The sequence below is a fragment of the Lissotriton helveticus genome, chromosome 5_1 (genome assembly GCF_964261635.1).
Source record: "Lissotriton helveticus chromosome 5_1, aLisHel1.1, whole genome shotgun sequence".
In the NCBI taxonomy this organism is placed as follows: domain Eukaryota; kingdom Metazoa; phylum Chordata; class Amphibia; order Caudata; family Salamandridae; genus Lissotriton; species Lissotriton helveticus.
Window position 1 is genome coordinate 78,296,607 of NC_136065.1, and position 19,528 is coordinate 78,316,134.

General features: G+C 44.3%; 1 protein-coding gene across 1 annotated transcript in view; it reads right to left on the reverse strand.

Moving 5' to 3' along the window:
* Positions 1-214: 214 nt before the first annotated feature.
* The window catches only part of LOC144752392 (zinc finger protein RFP-like), a 50,425-nt gene continuing 31,111 nt past the window's right edge, over positions 215-19,528 (reverse strand). Inside the window, exons 3-6 of the mRNA XM_078640326.1 lie at positions 15,819-15,870; positions 12,724-12,766; positions 9,453-9,505; positions 215-726 (exon numbers count right to left, since the gene is read on the reverse strand). Coding sequence (XP_078496452.1) covers positions 215-726; positions 9,453-9,505; positions 12,724-12,766; positions 15,819-15,870 — 660 coding nt within the window. The remainder of the gene's footprint in view (positions 727-9,452; positions 9,506-12,723; positions 12,767-15,818; positions 15,871-19,528) is intronic.

Consider the following 19,528-nt stretch of genomic DNA (forward strand, 5'->3'; position numbering starts at 1 on the left):
GTTACATGATGTCTGGTGCTTGATTCACACATCAAACATTTCCTGCCCTTGTTTTAAAAAATGTACAAGGAAAAGAGATATGAAGGAGTCAGTTTCACGTGAGGCTTCTGGTTGTCATGGCAACATGTGGGAGGGTCGTTGTGAAGAAGATTCTTTGGAATGTTGGTGTTTGAACTGTAGATGACAGTTGGGGCGGGGGGGGGGGGTGTCACTCTCACACCAGCCTCAGCTCCGCTCCTTGATAGAGATAGAAGATCGGGAAGAGCCTCTGTGTGAAGGGGGCCTGCGGGAAGGAGTAGAGAAGCTCCATGGAGTCAGCATTGTACAGGAACAGCCGCCCCCCCTCGTAGTCCAGATACACCCCCAGCTTCAGGGGCTTCTCACGAGGGGACAGAAGGGTCCGAGGAGAGGTGAGAGCCTTGTACTGACCCATCGACCCCTGCACAGCCCAGACTCCCCCCTCAGGTGACCATGTGATCCCTCCCTTCCTGTCCACAGACTCTGCTATGACCCCCCCATGCCACCCGTACCCCTCCTGCAGCAGCTGCACCTCCCAGTAATGTCTGCCGGAGGTGAACCCCTCGCTCCCCAGCACACAGCGCCAGGAGGTGAATCTCTTGGGGGTGTCCGGCAGGGGCTGTGCTGTGTCCGTCCATCTCACTTGTCTGCCCCCCTCAGACAGGAGGAGCCAAGGATGAGCCGTGTCAGGATCCAGAGTCACCATCACTGCAGAGAAGAGATTCACAATTAGAGATTTAATGACACAAAGAAAGGCTGTAATTACTGCTTCTGTTTTACATATGATTAATTTACACCACATCTGGAAGGAGCACGCGGCGCTAGAGTGCGCAGCACTAGACCGCTCACTACACTAAAGCGCGAGGCACTAGATGGATCAATACACTAAAGTGTGCGGCACTAGATTACTCACTACACTAAAGCGCACAGCAATAGACCGCTCGCTACACTAAAGTGCACAGAGCTAGACTGCTCACTACACTAAAGGGCACAGCACTAGACTGCTCACTACACTAAAGCGCACAGAGCTAGACTGCTCACTACACTAAAGTGCGCAGCGCTAGATTGCTCACTACACTAAAGCACGTAGAGCTAGACTGCTCAATACACTAAAGCGCGCAGAGCTAAACTGCTCACTACACTAAAGCACGCGGCACTAGACTGCTCACTACACTAAAGCGCGCAGAGCTAACCTGCTCACTACACTAAAGCACGCGGCACTAGACAGCTCACTACACTAAAGCACGCAGAGCTAACGTGATCACTACACTAAAGCACGTGGCACTAGACTGCTCACTACACTAAAGCGTGCAGCGCTAAACTGCTCACTACACTAAAGCGAGTGGCACTAGACTGCTCACTACACTGAAGCACGCAGCACTAGACTGCTCACTACACTAAAGCGCGCAGCGCTAGACTGCTCACTACACTAAAGTGAGTGGCACTAGACTGCTCATTACACTAAAGCGCGTGGCACTAGACTGCTCACTACACTGAAGCGCGCAGCACTAGACTGCTCACTACACTAAAGCGCGCAGCGCTTGACTGCTCACTACACTAAAGGGAGTGGCACTAGACTGCTCACTACACTAAAGCGAGTGGCACTAGACTGTTCACTACACTAAAGCCCCTCAGCACAGTACTGAGGCCTGAGAGCTCCGGATTAAATGCGGAATGTGTCCCCTCCATGTAACTTGCAGGGAGGCACCCTCAACTTTCGTTACGCCACTGGTTGCAGGTATGGCCAGTGCTGCGGTAATCTCCGATAGGCGCGAGAGCGGCTGGCACAAGGCCGGTGCCGCATGCTCCTTCGGATGTCCGCACCTGTAGGTGACCGTCCAACACGCCAGTGGCCCAGGAAAAAAAAACCTCCCTCTAATAGCCTTGCTGGGGCAAAGACTTGTGTCTGACTTTGCGTGTTGAAGTAACCATTGTGTGGTTACGTGGGGTGCGCAGTGCAATCTTTAAGTCTCTGAGAGCGCTTAAAGTGGAAAACCCGCGAAGGTACTCACCACATGATGGCTATTATATGTATTGTGTCAATTTAGATACTCAGTATAGCTAGGTTGATAGGCCCACTATGAGCTCAGGAAGAACAGGCCAATAACTGCTCGGCGTAGACAAAAGTGTTCCAATCTGTTGATATTAAAAAAAATATGAAACCCACGCAAGCAGAGCCTACAACAAAACAAGTAGGGGGGTACCTTTTATGGTTTACTTTTGTGAAACCGAATAAAGTTTATTTGATTGATTGATTGATTGAACAAGAAGGGGATTTCCTTCAATTACACCAGAGGTTCCAACTACCAGCCAAACAGTACAGGGGGAAATCGAGACGAAATTTGTTTTTTTTAAAGAATCCAGTGACTGCTTTACTTACATATCACAAGGCAAGTGGATTACAAGCCTGCTACGTGCATTTTAACCTGGTTTTTCCAAAATAACACCCGAAACTCTGAAGATATCTTTCAAATCTGTTACCTCTGCAGAAATTAAAACTAAAAACCTGCCTTCCAGTGGGAGGACTGGACAAAAAGGAGCTTCCAAGCCATGGAGAGAAGGCAAACTCAGGTTTTGAGCTCATTGAAAAGTCATAATGACTTAGGGATTTTGCAGTCTGAGCTGGATAAAGTTCCTGAGGGACTGTATCTTAATTCCAATGGCCACTGGCGGCTAAATGTGTAATAGAGCCAAACACTGTCCTGACAAAGGTCAAGGTTAGACAAGTGATAGTTGAGGTGGACCAACCATTTAATTCCAGCGATAACAGCTTTAAGTCTCAACTTTCAGGCTTGGACGCCAAGGATCCTGTCCAGGGAACAAAACAGCAAAGTACCAATGGGAGGAAGACTCGATTGGATGAGACCTTTCCACTCACAGGTGGAGCCACAGGCAACGCCTGTGTTCATACAGGAAGAAGGAATACCTCTGGCTGCCCCCTCTCCCCCTTATCACTGTCTCCAGACATCTCTGTACAGGCTGAAGTACTGGACCGCCACTCCCTTGTCGGGGAGGAAACAACAACAATACGTGGGATATTTTGCTTAGTTCCCTTCAAACTGTCGTCAAAGCCTTAACAAACCAGTCTAGTAAGTCAGACATCCAGGTGGACTTATTTCATACAATGGATCTCTACATTCCAGAGGGCACAAGTTGACACACAATGTGTCTGCAGTCCAGTTTTAGATAAACTGGCATCGCTCCCTGGATTTGTAGACTCTGTTTTGGACGACATTAAGCTGCAGTTAAAGACAACTCCAAGAACAGTGGACATTACCACGCCAACCAATTCTGACAATTGTGCTTCAAATAATAAAGTTCTTTGCCAAAAAAACAACACAATTAGGAAAGGTTACAGTGGAGCCGAGTGAAGTGATTTCGGAACAGCGGCGTTGTGGAGCTGAAAGGTCGTTAACTAGCAGGTGCCACAGGAGAACTGAAAGCTGTGGTGTCCCTCTGATGTGTCCACCTCGCAAAACTAGTATAGATCTGGGAGAACCAGTAACCCATATTACCCATACTTTATTAAGGTGCGACCCACTTGAAGACATCACACAACCGACTAAAAGACAGCGTAAGAGGCTTGGGAAAGCACATAGCAAAAAGTCACATTTTGGGAAAGAGTGGATCGCATGCTAGTCAGTCTGGTCAAGTCTACCCAATTTTAAAAACAAGCATTGGAATAGCCAATTGGTCTCGCCTTTTGGACCTTATAAGTGTTTAGCAAGAGCTATTGCCATTTCTGTTACCTATATATAATTAGGATTATATTATGTATAATTGAACACCTGTATTAAAAAAGAAATAACAAAAAATGCTGCAACTCATGTCTACTATGAAGACGAACCTTGTGGGATGTTTCCGGGTTATGTGCACTTGCGTCAGTGCTGTGGGACCTTGAAAGCAAATGGCAGTGATGATCTACTCAAGCTTTAAGTCCCTTGCATGTGAATAACAAAGAAGCTCCCATTAGGAGAATATACCATGCGCTATCCAGAAACGGAAAAGGGCCTTGTGGGACATCGTGTCACTGCCGTTATATTATTTATATGAAATACTGATAGAGATATCAAAATAAAAAAGATTGCTGTTTGGGCATTTAAATTCACGATGGGTAAACCCGCATTACATGCCGTGCTGTCACTGAATTAGTAAATGTCTTTAGGGATCCATCGCAAACTGAATTTGTTTAGCATCGACCACAAAGAGGTTCATTTTTGCACAAATATTATGAGCATTAATGATCGAATAAAAACAAAGCTGCTCTTGTTATGTAGCTGTATATTCATTCATTCATCTTACAGGGAACATTCAATACAAGCATTGGAAATGCAATAGGTCTCGCGTTTGTTTGAGTTAGAGCTAGTGGCATTGTAAATGGCAATGTGCTTTACCTGTGTAAAACACATTTTATGTGTGTGTATGCATGTGTTGTGTAGTGGAATTACGTGGGTTGGATTGTAATTTTTAGTTGCGGAATTATGTCGGGTGGATTTGTGTAGTGGAATTATGTGGCATGGCGTGCAGTGGAATTATGCGCTTAGTAATTATGTGGTATTGAGTGTACTGGAACTATGTGGAGTGAGATTGTGTGTTATGAGTGTAATTATGTGGGATGGTATTGTGTGTTGAATGATGGGATATTTACTTTTATTTTAATATATTTTCTTTCAAACACAAATACAGTGATGAACAGTAAAAACTGTACCTCAACAGAAAATGTTCCCTTCAGTGTTGTTAAACATGGGGCAGTAGTGTGAAAACACGATCTGTAGCAAGTCTTAGGCTGACTAGAAAATGCCCTGTTTATTCCCTTATTCAAGATCAGTAAAACAATCAAAACATTGTATTGCTGCAGTCAACAATAAAGCCTTATCAAATAAGTCTGTTTTGCACTCGTCAATAAAAGTCACTCATAACCAATATCCTGACTGATTAAAGATAATGCTTGATGTCTTTGAAACTCCACCAATACACATAATCAGACATTAAAATTAGCGAGAAGGTTGCACTACCACAACATGTAGATGTCCCTGCGATGGTCACTCAATTAAACAGCAATATTCCCATTGTCAGCAAACGTGATTTTAGTGATATCATCAAAAGTGTCAATAGTGATGTAATATCACACTTAAGATCATCTGTGACCATGTGCGAGGCCTTGAGCAGTGCCCTGGGCCCAGGGTCACAGCTCAGTAGATCTCTCTTTCAAGTGACCGACTCCACGCGTTTTCTAGTGCAAGAGATCCGGGTAACAAGTCTCCTGTTGGGTGCTGTACATGATTCGGAAGGTTGCTCACTGAGAGAGGACTAGACTTTGATGTATGGTAGGGATACACGCAAAACGACGACCAGCTCCGGGAATCGGCCAAGACAACGACTAGTAGCAGCTGATCAGGGCTCGAGTCGGGGTACCATGCGGGTGGACGGACCCCCCACTTATTATACAGGGTGGGCGCCGTCCCCCCTGTAAACAGCTGGACTTCACCTTTTTGGTCTCTCTGGGATGAGATCGGAGCCACCTTTCGTGACGCCACTTCCTGTCATGACGTCACTTCTGGTGACAGCGTCCCCCCACTTTTTTTTTTAGGATTGTGCCCTGCAGCTGATCAAACCATGCAGAGAACGATTGCCAGCTTTTCCTGTGTAAATCTATGTCGTTGATCATGGCTAGCCAAACTAGTACCGAATGTATGTGTGAGTAGATCTTGATTAAATGATGGGAGGGGCACACCCACGTTGGGAGGAGTCCTGTATTTATTCAGACCCTACAGTTATCAACAGGGTTTACTAGTAGTCAGAACTGATCTCCTTCCTTTTCCTACCGGTTTCCTCTACTGCTCTCCTATCTCTCATCCTCCCTCCCTCCAGAAACCAATGGACAGCCAAGTGTATGCATCTTGTGTGAAATCACCTATACTTCGAAGGAGCAGGAAGGCTGGAGTACACCTTCGTTTGACTAAGCCACTTCCTGAAGAATGAAGAATTGTGGACAGAGGCATGATCAGAGTTACACACCCACACAAAGAGATGGGTTGCATGTCAATTTCCTGCATTATGTACTGCATGAACAAAGGAACCAAGTTCCTTGAAAGAGTAGTCGGTGTTTTTTTTTGTCCTTTCACCATGTTCGTGCTCTTATTTATCACAGCTGGAGAGTGCCACATCACTGTTTCCCTTGACATGATGCTGAATTAGCATGGAGGACCATGAGCCGTGTCACTATTCACCATGCCTTGGAGTCAGTAGTAGTCATATGCATCCCCTAATGTGATGTCATTAGGTCAAAGGATGTGTGATGTCACTTCTGCTACACCTGCCATTTTGGTCTGTTGATGTCTATGATTCAGCCATAGCCGAATCTGTGAACAGCAACAGGTCAGTAAGAGCTTGCATAACTTGCAAAAGGTGCCACTGCCTGGTAGTCAAATTGTTGCAATCAAAGCTATTGATCAACAGAATGGACAGCAGGCATTCAAACCTTTACCCCTTTTGAAAAAGTCTTTCATTATGATCCCTAAAACCAACATTTGCAGGCACTCAGGGGTGACGTATGTGGTCAAATGAATCAGTCTATCTTGGCAACTAATAAAGCTGTGGAAATTGCTGCATAGTGACTTCTGCACTTAAGGGAGTACCACGTCATCTGTCCATTCAGAACAACCATCTTGTCAAGAAGCTCCCGACTTTGATGCTAAAGTGTCCCAGAAACGGAGACCATAAACAAGCAGCTGTGCATCACCTACAGCGACTCTTTGTCTTGACCTCGGTCTGGTACATAGACGTAATAACTGTTTAATACCTTTCGCCGTGACACAAGCAAAAAGAAAATCACATATATAAATATTGCCTGAAGTCCACAGCACTACCGCTGCATATGCCAATCAGTCACAATTAGAGAATCCTAATCAAGTTAATGGACATCTCGTGTCTTGGTCGGTGCGTCTACGGGGTATGAAGAACGTGTATATTGTATTCAACTTGAAAATGCCTCCCTGACCACGCCCACACAGGGAACGGGGGCAGCAATAATGGAGCCAGCAACGGGAGGGGCTGCATAGCAGATCCGCTACGGCCACAGGAGAGGGCAAGGTATGCTAATGGCAGAAGGGATGAACAACATAAGAGGAGCTACGGGCAGTCTCATGGCGGAGCAAAAAGCGGGGGCGGTAATTAGACGAAGGGACACGTAGCACAAGAGGAGGGAGGAAAGGTGCAGAGCGGCATGCACAAAAAGTGGGCGGGCGCACAGTAGTGGTTGTGAAAAGTGACTTTACGATAAACAGTTGCGCTTGTGAAAAGCGCTCTTAAATAAATTCCAAAATAGTCCCAAACTCTGCCAAAGTAGTACAACGTCATTGTATACTTGGTCAAGGTGCTGTGGGACGGCACAGCTACTCTTCGGATGCTCACACACAACACAAGCAAGGGTGCAAATGTTTCACCTGGGAATGCAGGCGGTGTACTCGGTTGCCCAGCAACACGCCGTCAGAGGCTGGAGGTGATCTGGTATGCCGCCTCATGTTTCCAAGCTGCTCTCCGCTTGCTCACGCTGCCTTGTGGCAAATCTATATACACACTTCTCTCTGCTTATAGAAAGAGCAACTAACAGAACAAGCCCGGGAGTGGTGCGTGAGTGCTCGCGAGGTCTTCACTTTTCAAGCACTGCACTTGTACTGGTGGCACGCCGCTGCTCAATCCCGCAAGGTGGATGACGCCACAAGCACGAGTGCAGCTCTTGAAAAGTGAAGACCGATGGCTAAAGACCCTTCTAGGGCAGCGCATGCGCACTGCCTAGGCGAGAACTAAAAAATAACCGCTAACAGAACAGAATCAGTTAACACGCTGGGAGAGGAGCTGGACCGAATTCAAGTGGCAGATACTCTCAGTGATCAAAAAGGACACCAGTCGAATAAATAGTGACATGATAAGCAAACCCTTATTACAATTAGATCCAACCTTACTACTGGAAGTTTCCCCACTACTGGAAAATAAGAGTCTTAAAGCAGCAAAGTTAGAGCAGAAGCAAGAACTAGGAGGAGAGAAACGGCTTACAAGAGGTGAAGCTGCTTCTCAAAAATAAACCAGGCTTCAACAGCTGTCCTTCAGGTAGAAAAGGATGAGAAATCTTGGGGCAAATGTTCTGCAACTGGGGTGCATCTTAGAGGTGCTAGAAGGTGATCTGTACTAGTCAGTACACTCTATTAGAAGTCCCAGAGTGACAAAGCTACTTCAAATACTTCAAAGGTATACAGTAGTAATCAGTACACCGCAATGGATGCTGCAGGGAAGGAAAGCTACTAGAGGTATACAGTACTAGTCAGTACACTGCGTTAGATGGTACAGAGTAAGAGAGTTATTAGAAGGTATACAGTACTAGTCAGTACACTGCGTTACATGGTACAGAGTGAGAGAGTTATTAGAAGGTATACAGTACTAGTCAGTACACTGCATTACATGGTACAGAGTTATTAGAAGGTATACAGTACTAGTCAGTACACTGCATTGGATGGCACAGAGTAAGATAGCTATTAGTAGGTATACTGTACTAGTCAGAACACTGCATTAGAGGGTGAAGAGTCACAGATCTACTCTAAAGGCATATAGTAGAAGCCAGTAATCCGCATTAGGTGGCAAACTACTCCAAGGTATACAGTACAACTCAGTACACTGCATTAGACGTTAAAGAGTGAGAGAGCCACTCCAAGGAGTACAGTACTAGTCAGTGCACTGCATTAGATGGTACAGAGCTACAGAGCTACTCCAAGCTATAATGTAATAGCCAGTACACTGCATTAGATTGTACAGAAAACAGAATTGATCCAAGACATACTGTACTAGTTAGTACTCTATATTAGATGATACAGAGCAAGAGAGCTACTAGAAGGTATACAGTACTAGTCAGTACACTGCATTTGATGGTACAGAATGACAGATCTACTCCAATGTATAGAGTGGCAGTCATATACTACACTGCATTGTAGATGGATGCACTACATCAGTGTAGAAATATGTGCTAGGCTAGTGTAGGTGCATGCGCTAGGCCAGTGTAGGTTCATACACTACGTCACTATAGGTGCAGACGTTAGATCAGAGTAGAAGTATGTGCTAGGTCAGTGTAGGTGCATGGGGTAGCTCAGGGTAAGTGCACGAACTACGACAGTGTAGGTACATGAGCTAGGTCAGTGTAGGTGCCACACCATCCCATCATACCATATTACACCATGATACCAACCCATAGCACACCACACCCTCCCATCCAATCATAACGTTCCAAACCATACAATACCATACCATACCATACAGAATCTCATCCCTTCCTATCCCATACCATACGAACTTAACATTCCATACCATACCACACAAAACCATACCATACCACATCATTTTCATGAACTATAACATACAGAGCTAATCGTCACAATGATATTTACCTTTATAACTCTTCACCACCATCTCTGGGCATTGAATCTTCACATTATTACACCTGTAATAAATAACACACACATCATCTTTGTATTAAAGAGCAATGACGGCTACAGGAACAAAGGATGAACATCACATAAGACCCGTATTGGAAATAAGATTCAGTATTAAGAGCAGCGCCTGCAGACTAGAGCTCAGTGTGAGTTACTGTTCATACACAACAGTCAAAGCTCTGACGATATCCAAAAGTACCTTTGACATCTTATGACAGGATGTGGGTGTTCTATGGCAGATAGCTCAGTGAGACCAGTGTGCTTCATGTGAGTCCACGGAGTGCCTCGGATTGGGTTGTCTATGAGCTGTGGTCAGCTCAGTGAGAGGGGGGCTGACTAACAGGTTACATCTGCTTCTGGTGGAGTCTTGTGTATATAAAGTACGCACAGCCGGAGATTGGCCCCAATAATGCACGCATGGCTGGAGGGGTTAAATGTGCTCCTAACACACTACAAATTCAGATGCGCCATTAGTTAGGAACATATAGCCAATCAGGTAATGAACAAGTGGTCCGTGTCTGCTTTAGAGAAGAGTAATTTATAATTTATCATGTGTGTGTTGCTTAATTAAGTCAAACACTGGTAAGACATACCAACAATGACCATAACAACATACCCTGCTATCTAAGATAGCATTTTCAGAACGTACAGTTAATGTAAAACACGAAAGCGTCAAAGAATTGTTTAAGCCCAGTATATTTATTTGTATATACTTGAAACAGATCAAAAGTTAATTTAGACAAAAGGAAGGTACAAAGGTTGTTTGGAGGATGGGAGAAGAATGGGTGTACTCGTGATGGGTAGGAGAAGGTGAATAGTCACTAATATTCAGGATTTATACATTTCTAATGCTTAGGCAATGGACTAGTAAAGAGACCAGTACAGAAAGGCCTGTCCCAAACAAATTATTTATAAAAATGTTTACAGTTTTTTGTAAATGCATAAATGCAACATCAAGCGAAGGGGATGGGATGAGATTCAGGCCGTTGATAGTTGGGGTGCGTCGACGTTTCGACTCGGCTTGTGCATAGAGGGTGACTTATACCTCCGCTGCGAGACTTCTTCAGGACAAAAGGGGGGGCAACCTAGGGGTGAAAGATCAACTCTGCGTTAATTGGCACCTATTACCCAATTCGCGAGTGAACTGAGTGACGGTATAGTACTGACCTAATCCTGGTGCCACACAGGCATCTCAGGTAAACCACTGGAGGTTTTATTTATTTATTTATTTTGGTTCTTGTATAGCGCAGGAATTCGATCTCTGAGGAGATATCTCCGCGCTTTGTTTTATCCGCTGGTGGAGCCAAGAGCCATGTATCTGTAAGAAAATGCCAAGGTTACTGAATAGAGAATAGATAGGTCTTCAGGCATTTCCTAAATGCAAGGAGGTTAGGATTTAGTCTGAGTTGTGTGGGTATTGAGTTCCAGAGGGCGGGACCCTTGTATGAAAGGGCACGACCTCCCTGTCTTTCTCTTTTAATCCTCGGGATCTGAAGCAGGGCTTGGTTTTCTGATCTTAGGGTTCTCCCAGGTTGGTAGAGTTTAAACATTTCAGTCAGATATCTGGGACCAATTCCATACAGACATTTATGGATGGTACAACATATCTTGAACTGTACTCTCAAACGAATGGGGAGCCAATGTAGCCTATTTAGTAAGGGGCGAGAGGACGTTCTGGCAGGGGCATTAAGGATTAGCCTAGCAGCTGTATTTTGAACAACCTGAAGCCTCCTTATCTGTTCCTCATTAGCAGACTCCAGTAATCCATTGCAGTAATCTAATCTGCTAATTACCAGCGTCTGCACTAGTGTTTTCCGATGATGATCCGCTAGGTAAGGAAAAACCCTTCTGAGTAGGCCGATCACTCTCAAACAGGTACCTGTGACCTGTATAGCGTGGTCTTTGAGCACCAATGACTCGTCAAGTTTGACACCCAGATTTTTTACGCTATCCTTTGGACACGGAGCTACACCCAGTTCCGGAGGCCACCACTCAGGTGACCAGAGGAGTGGGGCATCTCCAAAGAGCATGACCTCCGTCTTACCCACATTGCATTGTAGGCAATTGGAGGCCATCCATCCAGCTATCGCTCTCATTCCGGCAGCAAAAGAATTCTTAACTGCAGAGGTCATATTTTGGAATGGGAACAGTAGCTGGGTGTCGTCAGCATAGGATATGGGTGTGAACCCATATTCCCTGACAATATTCGCCAGGGGGGCCACATACACATTAAATAATGTGGGGCTTAGGCATGAGCCCTGTGGAACCCCCTTTGTGAGTTCCCTAAAGATGGAATAGTGGGAGCCCAGGCGAACATTTTGATAGCGGTTGGAAATAAAACTTTTGAGCCATGATAGGGCCATTCCACCCACTCCTATCCCCTCCAGACGACTTATCAAGATGTCATGAGACACTGTGTCGAAAGCAGCGGACAAATCTAATAGCACCAGAATCATTGAGCCTCCCCTATCCTGTGCCATCCGGATGGTATTGGTCACAGAGAGGAGGGCTGACTCGGTGCTATGATTTGGCCTGAACCCAGATTGAGAAGGGTCCAGGCCGTCCGCTGCTTTGATGAATTTAGAAAGATGAAAATTGACGTGTCTCTCAGTCATCTTACTCAGGTGGGGTAGGAGGGATATGGGTCATAAATTACTAAGTTCTGACCAGGGTAACGCGGTGTTTTTGCGTATTGGGTTCACTACTGCCCTTTTCCAGTCCTTGGGAATCTTTCCTTCCTTAAGAGAGAGATTAATGAGTGTTTTAAGGCTCGGCGCAAGTATACTACCCAGGGGAGCTATCATTTTGGCAGGTAGTAGGTCAATAGGTGAGCCTGATTTAATTAAGTTGAGTAGAGTATTTACTTCAGTTAGACTGATCTCTGGGATCGTGGTCAGAGTAAGTCTATTTAATCTACTTTCCGTTGACTCACAACTAGGGATGTTGGTGGAATCCCCATTATTTGATGCCTTAGTAATTTTATCATAAATTAAATCAATTTTATGTTAAAAAAATACAGAAACCTCATCACAAAGGTTTTGACTAAAGTCATCTGGACTTTCACAGGCTGTAGGCTTAACAAAAGATTGTACAATTTTAAAAAGTTCCCTGGTCGAATTTCCTGCCTCTGTTATTTGTAGGTCAGGTTTATGCTTCCGGGCTTTCTTTATATTTTTAAGATATTTAGATTGAGCCTCCAAATAGAGTGTTTTACTAATAGGAGTACGTATTTTCCTCCATTTCTTCTCTAGACTCCTGCATTTTTGTTTCTCAGTTCTTAACTCCTCAGTATACCATGTTTCTGTTTTAACTTTAGTACATTGCTTATGTAGTTCTAGTGGTGCGAGTACATCAATGGCATCCAGGAGTGCTTTATTGAACTTATCTAGGCCTTGTTCAATATTATCCTCTTCAAGAAGAATAGGTTCTTTCCATATTTTCTGTAATTCTTCAAGAGTTATTTTATGCCATTTTCGTTTCCAGATAGCAGGACGAGGTTTTTGGATCAGTGGATAAGGGCCGAGTAACTTAAATGTTAACATATAATGGTCTGACCAACTAATATTAATGGGAGGGCAACATATTATTTTAGGACAGTTAGAAAAAATTAAGTCCAGTGTGTGACCACCCAAGTGTGTTGGGCCTGTATTCTGAATTTTAAGTCCTAGACGAAGTAGATCACCAATCAAAGATATGGTGTCCGGGTTGTTTGGAACATCTATGTGAACATTAAAATCTCCGAGGAGAATAAAATCCTCATTGGCTCTGAGGTACGGGGCTAAAAGTTCCATGAGAGTTAAGGAAAAATCAGAATATGGGCCAGGGGGCCGATATATTAACGCTCCTTTCCACTGTAGTTTGGGGGAAAGCGAGAGCCTGAAGATCATTAATTCCATCTGGGCATTACAACATTGGTCTAGTACTGAAACTTTTAGATTATCTTTATAAATAACAGCCACACCTCCTCCAATTTTATTTAAGCGATCTAGATGTAAAATCTTGTATTCAGCTGGAATTCCTAGCATTATTGTAGGGATAGTGTGAGGCTTCAACCATGTCTCTGTTAGAAAACAGATGTCTGGCATATCTGTATTGATGAGATCCCATAATTGTTGATAATGTTTAGGTAAGGAACGTATATTCAATAGCAAACACTTAAATCCAGGAGGTCCTTTCGGAACAACATGTTTAACATTGGGTACGTTAGCTACTCCCAGTAGGGAGGATGTCTGGTCAAACTGTTTATTCACGGTGGAAACACCCGTGTCAGCAGGGAAATCCCTGATTGGACATATATGTACAGCCTGAAAACGACAATTAGCACAGGAGAAAGGACCCTCAACGTTAGGCCAGAATTCTCGTATACAAGTAGTGGTGGTTTTCGAGGTCATACTAAGGAGTTGGTCTCTAGAATACGATATAATAGAACTGACCTGAGTCCCAAGATTTCCAGACCTAGGGGGCAACGCCATGTCCCTTCGTCCCGTCCTGTCGCGGACGGGCGCAGACGGGCTTTTCTTCGGCGCTTCTTAGGCGCGCTCGAAGGCGCCCCCTGCGCGCAACCGCTGCGCGCTTAGGGGAGAGGCGTGGCTAAATAGCCCAGATAATGGTAGTGACTAGAGCGCTGACCTCCGCTCTAGCGGAAGTGGGAGTGGGTGTGCCTGGCTCTTACCTGTCCGCCCTCCGCTCTACGGCAATAATTGCCGAGTCGGACCGGGGCGGGCAGGCTGCAGTATCGAGCCCAGGCGATGCGGGGAGAGTGTTAGGTAGATTTCCGGCAGGTTGAGTAGTTAATGGCTCAGTCAGGGTTTTCTGTGGAAAACCAATACTAAAATTAGTATTGGTTGACTGATCGTGGCTATCCTGTCAGGCTCCTCTAGTAGGCACGTAAGAGGGCCTGGTTTAGCCACAGGGAGTATCTTCTGGAACCTTAAAACAATAATTCCCAGACACAGGGTTGATTAACTTGTGTCACGACCTATTACACCAAGAGCAATGACATTTGGAAAACTGTTAACAAACATTGCCTCCTGGTTGCGGACGATCTGGGTATACCAAACCCCACCTTGCATGCCTTTAGAAAAGGGAAAAGTATCAGGGACTTTTTGGTGAAATCTTTACTTCCACCCAAACCCAACAGTGTCCAGTTACCACTATGGAACATCACCCCCATCAAGGGCCGTTTTAAGTCTCTACACGTACACAATGAGGGATCACACCAATTGTAACTCCTCATGGGTCATATATGCCATCTCATGCCCCTGTAACTTTTTATATATCGGGCAAACAACGCAGAAAATCAAAACCCGTGTCCTTCAACACTGTAGTAGAATATGGTGTGGGGTACAAAGTGCCCCACTAGTAGAACCCTTTATCACCTTTGGGCACTTGGCCGAGAGCCTAAAAGGGTGGGTGATCGAAAAAGTCCAAAGGAACCCAAGGGGTGGGAATTTCTCCAACACCCTGAACTATTGTGAGTGTAAATGGATTTACACATTTGACACAGCACTTAGGGGGTTGAACAAATCCGAGGAGATAGCCAGACAGACGGCAACTTTGAGTATTGGCTAAACACCCCCATCCAGAACCTTGGTCCTTAGACCTGCATATTCTGACACTGCATATATAGCTAGTAGGATGTATATAGGCAGGCTATATTGCTACCCAGCACCGACTCTATAGTTTGTAAATAGGCAGAATACATTAGATTCCTTATCACTCTATGTATATACACCGCTTGTAAATATGATTAGTAATATGTATGCACTCCATGTATATACACCGCTTGTGAATATGAATTGTAATATATGTATACACCTCCCATCTATGGCATCATGTATATACACCTAATTGTTGTTGATCCGTACCGTCACATGTGACCTTCATACATGCATAAATATGTATCCCCACGGTTTGTTGAACTTCTATGTTTTCTTCTTTTGCATATAAACCCCTTAAGCTTCTCCTATGTTCCCTACGCAAATAGGTATCCTCACATGAATAATTACCACGATTGCGAATACCACATTAGTTTTCTCCCACAATGCGTACTCCCATTATGTATTAGTACACTGCATATAATGGCACCCTATCGCTCTCACTGCACTGTAGGGAGTGAGTACACATACGTGTTATGTAATTCCTACACATATCTCCGATTAGACATGCTTGGATGCACATGTTATCCTCCAATTGATATTGGAACCCAGTTTCTTGTCAGTACCTTCTCATTTAAGAGTTATCACTGTATATAATTGCACCTTTTAAAATTGCCGGCATGGCTTTAAGGATATTACAGTATTGCACTCTCTGGCATCCAACCTGGGCCTTTGAACTTAACCTGCGGGCTCCGTGGATTACGAGCTCTGAGCTCCTTGAATGACGTGCGAGGGCTGAACGTGTGACGTGCATGTTTCCTCGCTCACACTGCTTTCGGCATATAAACGGAAGCCTTCTGCCAGTTCATCCTGGCTTCTGAACTTGGCAGAAGGGATTCTACGAGGCGTGCGACGCTTAGCTTTTCATTTAAGGTAAATTTCTGAAACCACTGCCAAAACTACAAGCGTTACTTTGGCAGCTTTTAACCCTTATTTAACTTAGTTCCATCCCCTTAACTTGCAGGTCTTGACAGATTAATTCAAATGTCTGATGACCATGTTCTAATTAATTGACGGTTTTAAATACCGGTGAGGAGTTCACAAGGTGGGCCCTCATGAGTGGATTTCAGCTCACTACTAATGAGTGAGTGCAGAATCAGAGTAACATCATACCTTGTGCCACATTGCAGAATTGTATGCATACTAAGTTTAGTATTGGTTTTCCACAGAAAGCCCTGACAGTCATTAACTACTCAACCTCCAGTGGTTTACCTGAGATGCCTGTGTGGCACCAGGATTAGGTCAGTACTATAACGTCACTCAATTCTCTCGCGGATTGGGTAATAGGTGCCAATTAACCGACAGTTGATCTTTCACCCCTAGGTTGCCCCCTGCCCCTCCTTCCGTCATGAAGAAGACTCACAGCGGAGGTATAAGTCACCCTCTATGCACAAGCCGAGTCGAAACGTCGACGCACCCCACCCATCAACGGCCTGTATCTCATCCCATCCCCTTCGCTTGATGTTGCATTTATGCATTTGCATAAAAACAGTAAAAAATGTTATAAATAATCTGCTTGGGTCAGACCTTTCTGTACTGGTCTCTTTACCAGTCCATTACCTAAGCTCTAAAAATGTATAAACTCTGAATACTAGTGACTATTCACTTTTCCCGACCCATCACTAGCACACCCATCCGTCTCCCGTCACTTGAGCAATCTTTGTACCTTCCTTTTGTCTAAATTACCTTTTGTTCTGTTTCAAGTATATGAAATTAAATATACTGGACTTAAACAATTCTTTGGTGCTTTTGTGTTTTACATTGACTGTACGTTTTGAAAAAATGCTATCTTAGATAGCAGGGTATGTTGTGTTCATTGTTGGTATGTCTTACCAGTGTTTGACTTAATTAAGCAACACACACATGATAAGCTATAAATTACTCTTCTCTAAAGCAGTCACGGACCACTTGTTCATTACCTCATTGTACCCAGAATTTCTGGCAATTATTGGGTTACCCCATTATTTTGTAATGGGCATATAGCCAACCAGAACACAGCAATCGGGCGGGAATTTATGACTCCAGAGGCAGCAACGTATATTCCTCCCCATACAAGGGTCGCTAGAATAATTTTCCTGCCAATAATGAACTTTATATAAGACTGCTACAGAGTGATTAAAATTTGACCCTGTGCCTGTAACTGTTCTCCCGGCTGCTATGTTTAATCAAACTAACGGTTCCTGTTTTGCCAAACGCCTCTTGTCTCTTGTTTTTCAAAGATCTTTTATGTTGAAGCAACACCATTATAGAGATGATCTCCTTCAAAAGTGGGAAAATCTGCCCCTCGGTATCTATGGGAGGGTGAACATCATTAAGAAGTTGGCTCTTCCTAAGGTGATCGTCTTGTTTAACAGTAAACCACTGCCTTTCCCCAAAACGCTTTTGCAGAAATTGCAAGGGAGAGTCGGGAGCTGTATCCTGGGGAGCCGGGATCTCATGAAAAAAGCTCTGGAGGAGACTGTTTTGCTTTCCAGTTCAAGAATTCCTGGCTCTTGGCTGGAGAGCTAGATCATTCTTACATGAGTCAATTGTATGAAGTTATGTTGAAGCATTTAGGCCTCAATACGTTTTTTGTTTAAGTTTGGGGACCCAATGTTTTTAAACAAGTTAAGTTGAGGGTACTCTGAACAGCAAAGAGGGTGTGGGTCTTCTTTAGGAATATTCTCGGGATAGACTACAAAGCGGAACCGGCACCAATTCGATTTAGGGCTCTCCTGGAAACCACAAGTAGCTTAAAGATGAACTTAGTTATCTTCCCCAGCATGGCAACTTTTCCACCTGGGGAGATTTCAGGAAGGATGATGCCCTCATCACATAACAACAGATATCTGACATGATGTGGCGGGGGGCGCTTTCCAAGTTTAATTACCTGCAGCTATTTTTTTGTCGGTCATCCCTAAAGTTGTCGGAGGTGAGTGGTTCGGTGCAGGATTTTTTCGAGTGGGTGAGAGCTTAGCAACAACCTAAGAAAGAGGTTTCCCAGTGGTTTTGGATATTTATTTCTACAGCAGATGATAAAATGGGAGTTCCATCCCTGCACTGGGAAAAGGATCTTTCAGAGCTGGCTACAGAGCAATTATGGCGAGTATCTTTAAATCTGTCATACACTCTGGTAAAACCAGCACCACTTAAAAAGAATCATTTGTTGACCCTCCATAGAGCTTATTGGTCACCAGCGAAGTTAGCTAAGAAAGACCATGTTGGAACCATCAAAATATAAGAAGTGCAGTGACACAGAAGGGGACAATATACGAATGGCATGTTTGTGGATTGCCGTTATTGGCCTTCTTCCGGGGGTATGTAACTCAGGTGTTTCAAGAATTTATTGGCTGAAAAACTTAAGAGAAGCCCCTGTCTTATCCTATTTGAAATGGACTTGTGCTTTACTGGGACGAGTTAAACTTGGATATTTATAAATACATGTATATTTTTTCTGATATTTCTAGCAAGAAATGAAATCTGTAAGAAATGGATTACTCCCAACCCACCAAAGTTATAAGAAAGGCTAAGATCTGTAAGAGATGTCAGTAGACTGGACTTAGACCGCAAGTTGGCCTCAGAAGAGAAAAGATGGTGTCCCTTTGTGATATGGCAAAGTAAATCGTAACATCCTATGATTACACCTCTATCTTGCTGAGAAGTGGGCAGTTCTCCTTCCTACAAAAGGGCACAACTATAAGAAATATTCAGCATGCACGTACGCTGGACGCTCCGGAAGGAGGCATCTTGGCTCACAGCTTACTTAGCTGGATGGTGATATGAGGACAAGAATATATAAGCCATTCCTCTGCTACCTTGGAAGGATTAGCACACACCCTCTGTTACTGCAAAGTCCATCATCACAGATCTAGAACTTTAGAGAACAAACCCCTCTAAAAATATATCCTCAAGTTTACTAGATGGCTCAGTGAGGTAAGTGCTCACTGCTGGCATCTGTCTGACCTGTAAGACACACCTGTGATTCCCGCAAGGCACACTTATCCTTTCATCCTCAGGTTGTTACGCTGCACACAGTTGGTAATGGACATTTTGTTATCAGCAATGATGAATGCTCAAAAGCTGCAGTACTTTGGGAGATCTCTGCCCAGAGATCTCTGCCCACAGTTCTCTGCCCACATACCCTCACTACAGAGGGAGACAGGCACATAATCCCTGCAAGTGTAACCACCATCATCACTGCTCTAGAACCTTGGTGGGATTAGCACGCAATACCTTAAACCCCTTCATCGCTGCTCTAGAACCTTGGATCAATAAACACACAATCCCTGCAGCTGTAGAGCCCGTCTTCCCTGTTCTAGAACTTTTAATGGGATTAGCGCAGCATACTATTTCTGTAGAGAGGAGAGTTCATGTCACTATACGCTGTGACCTCGA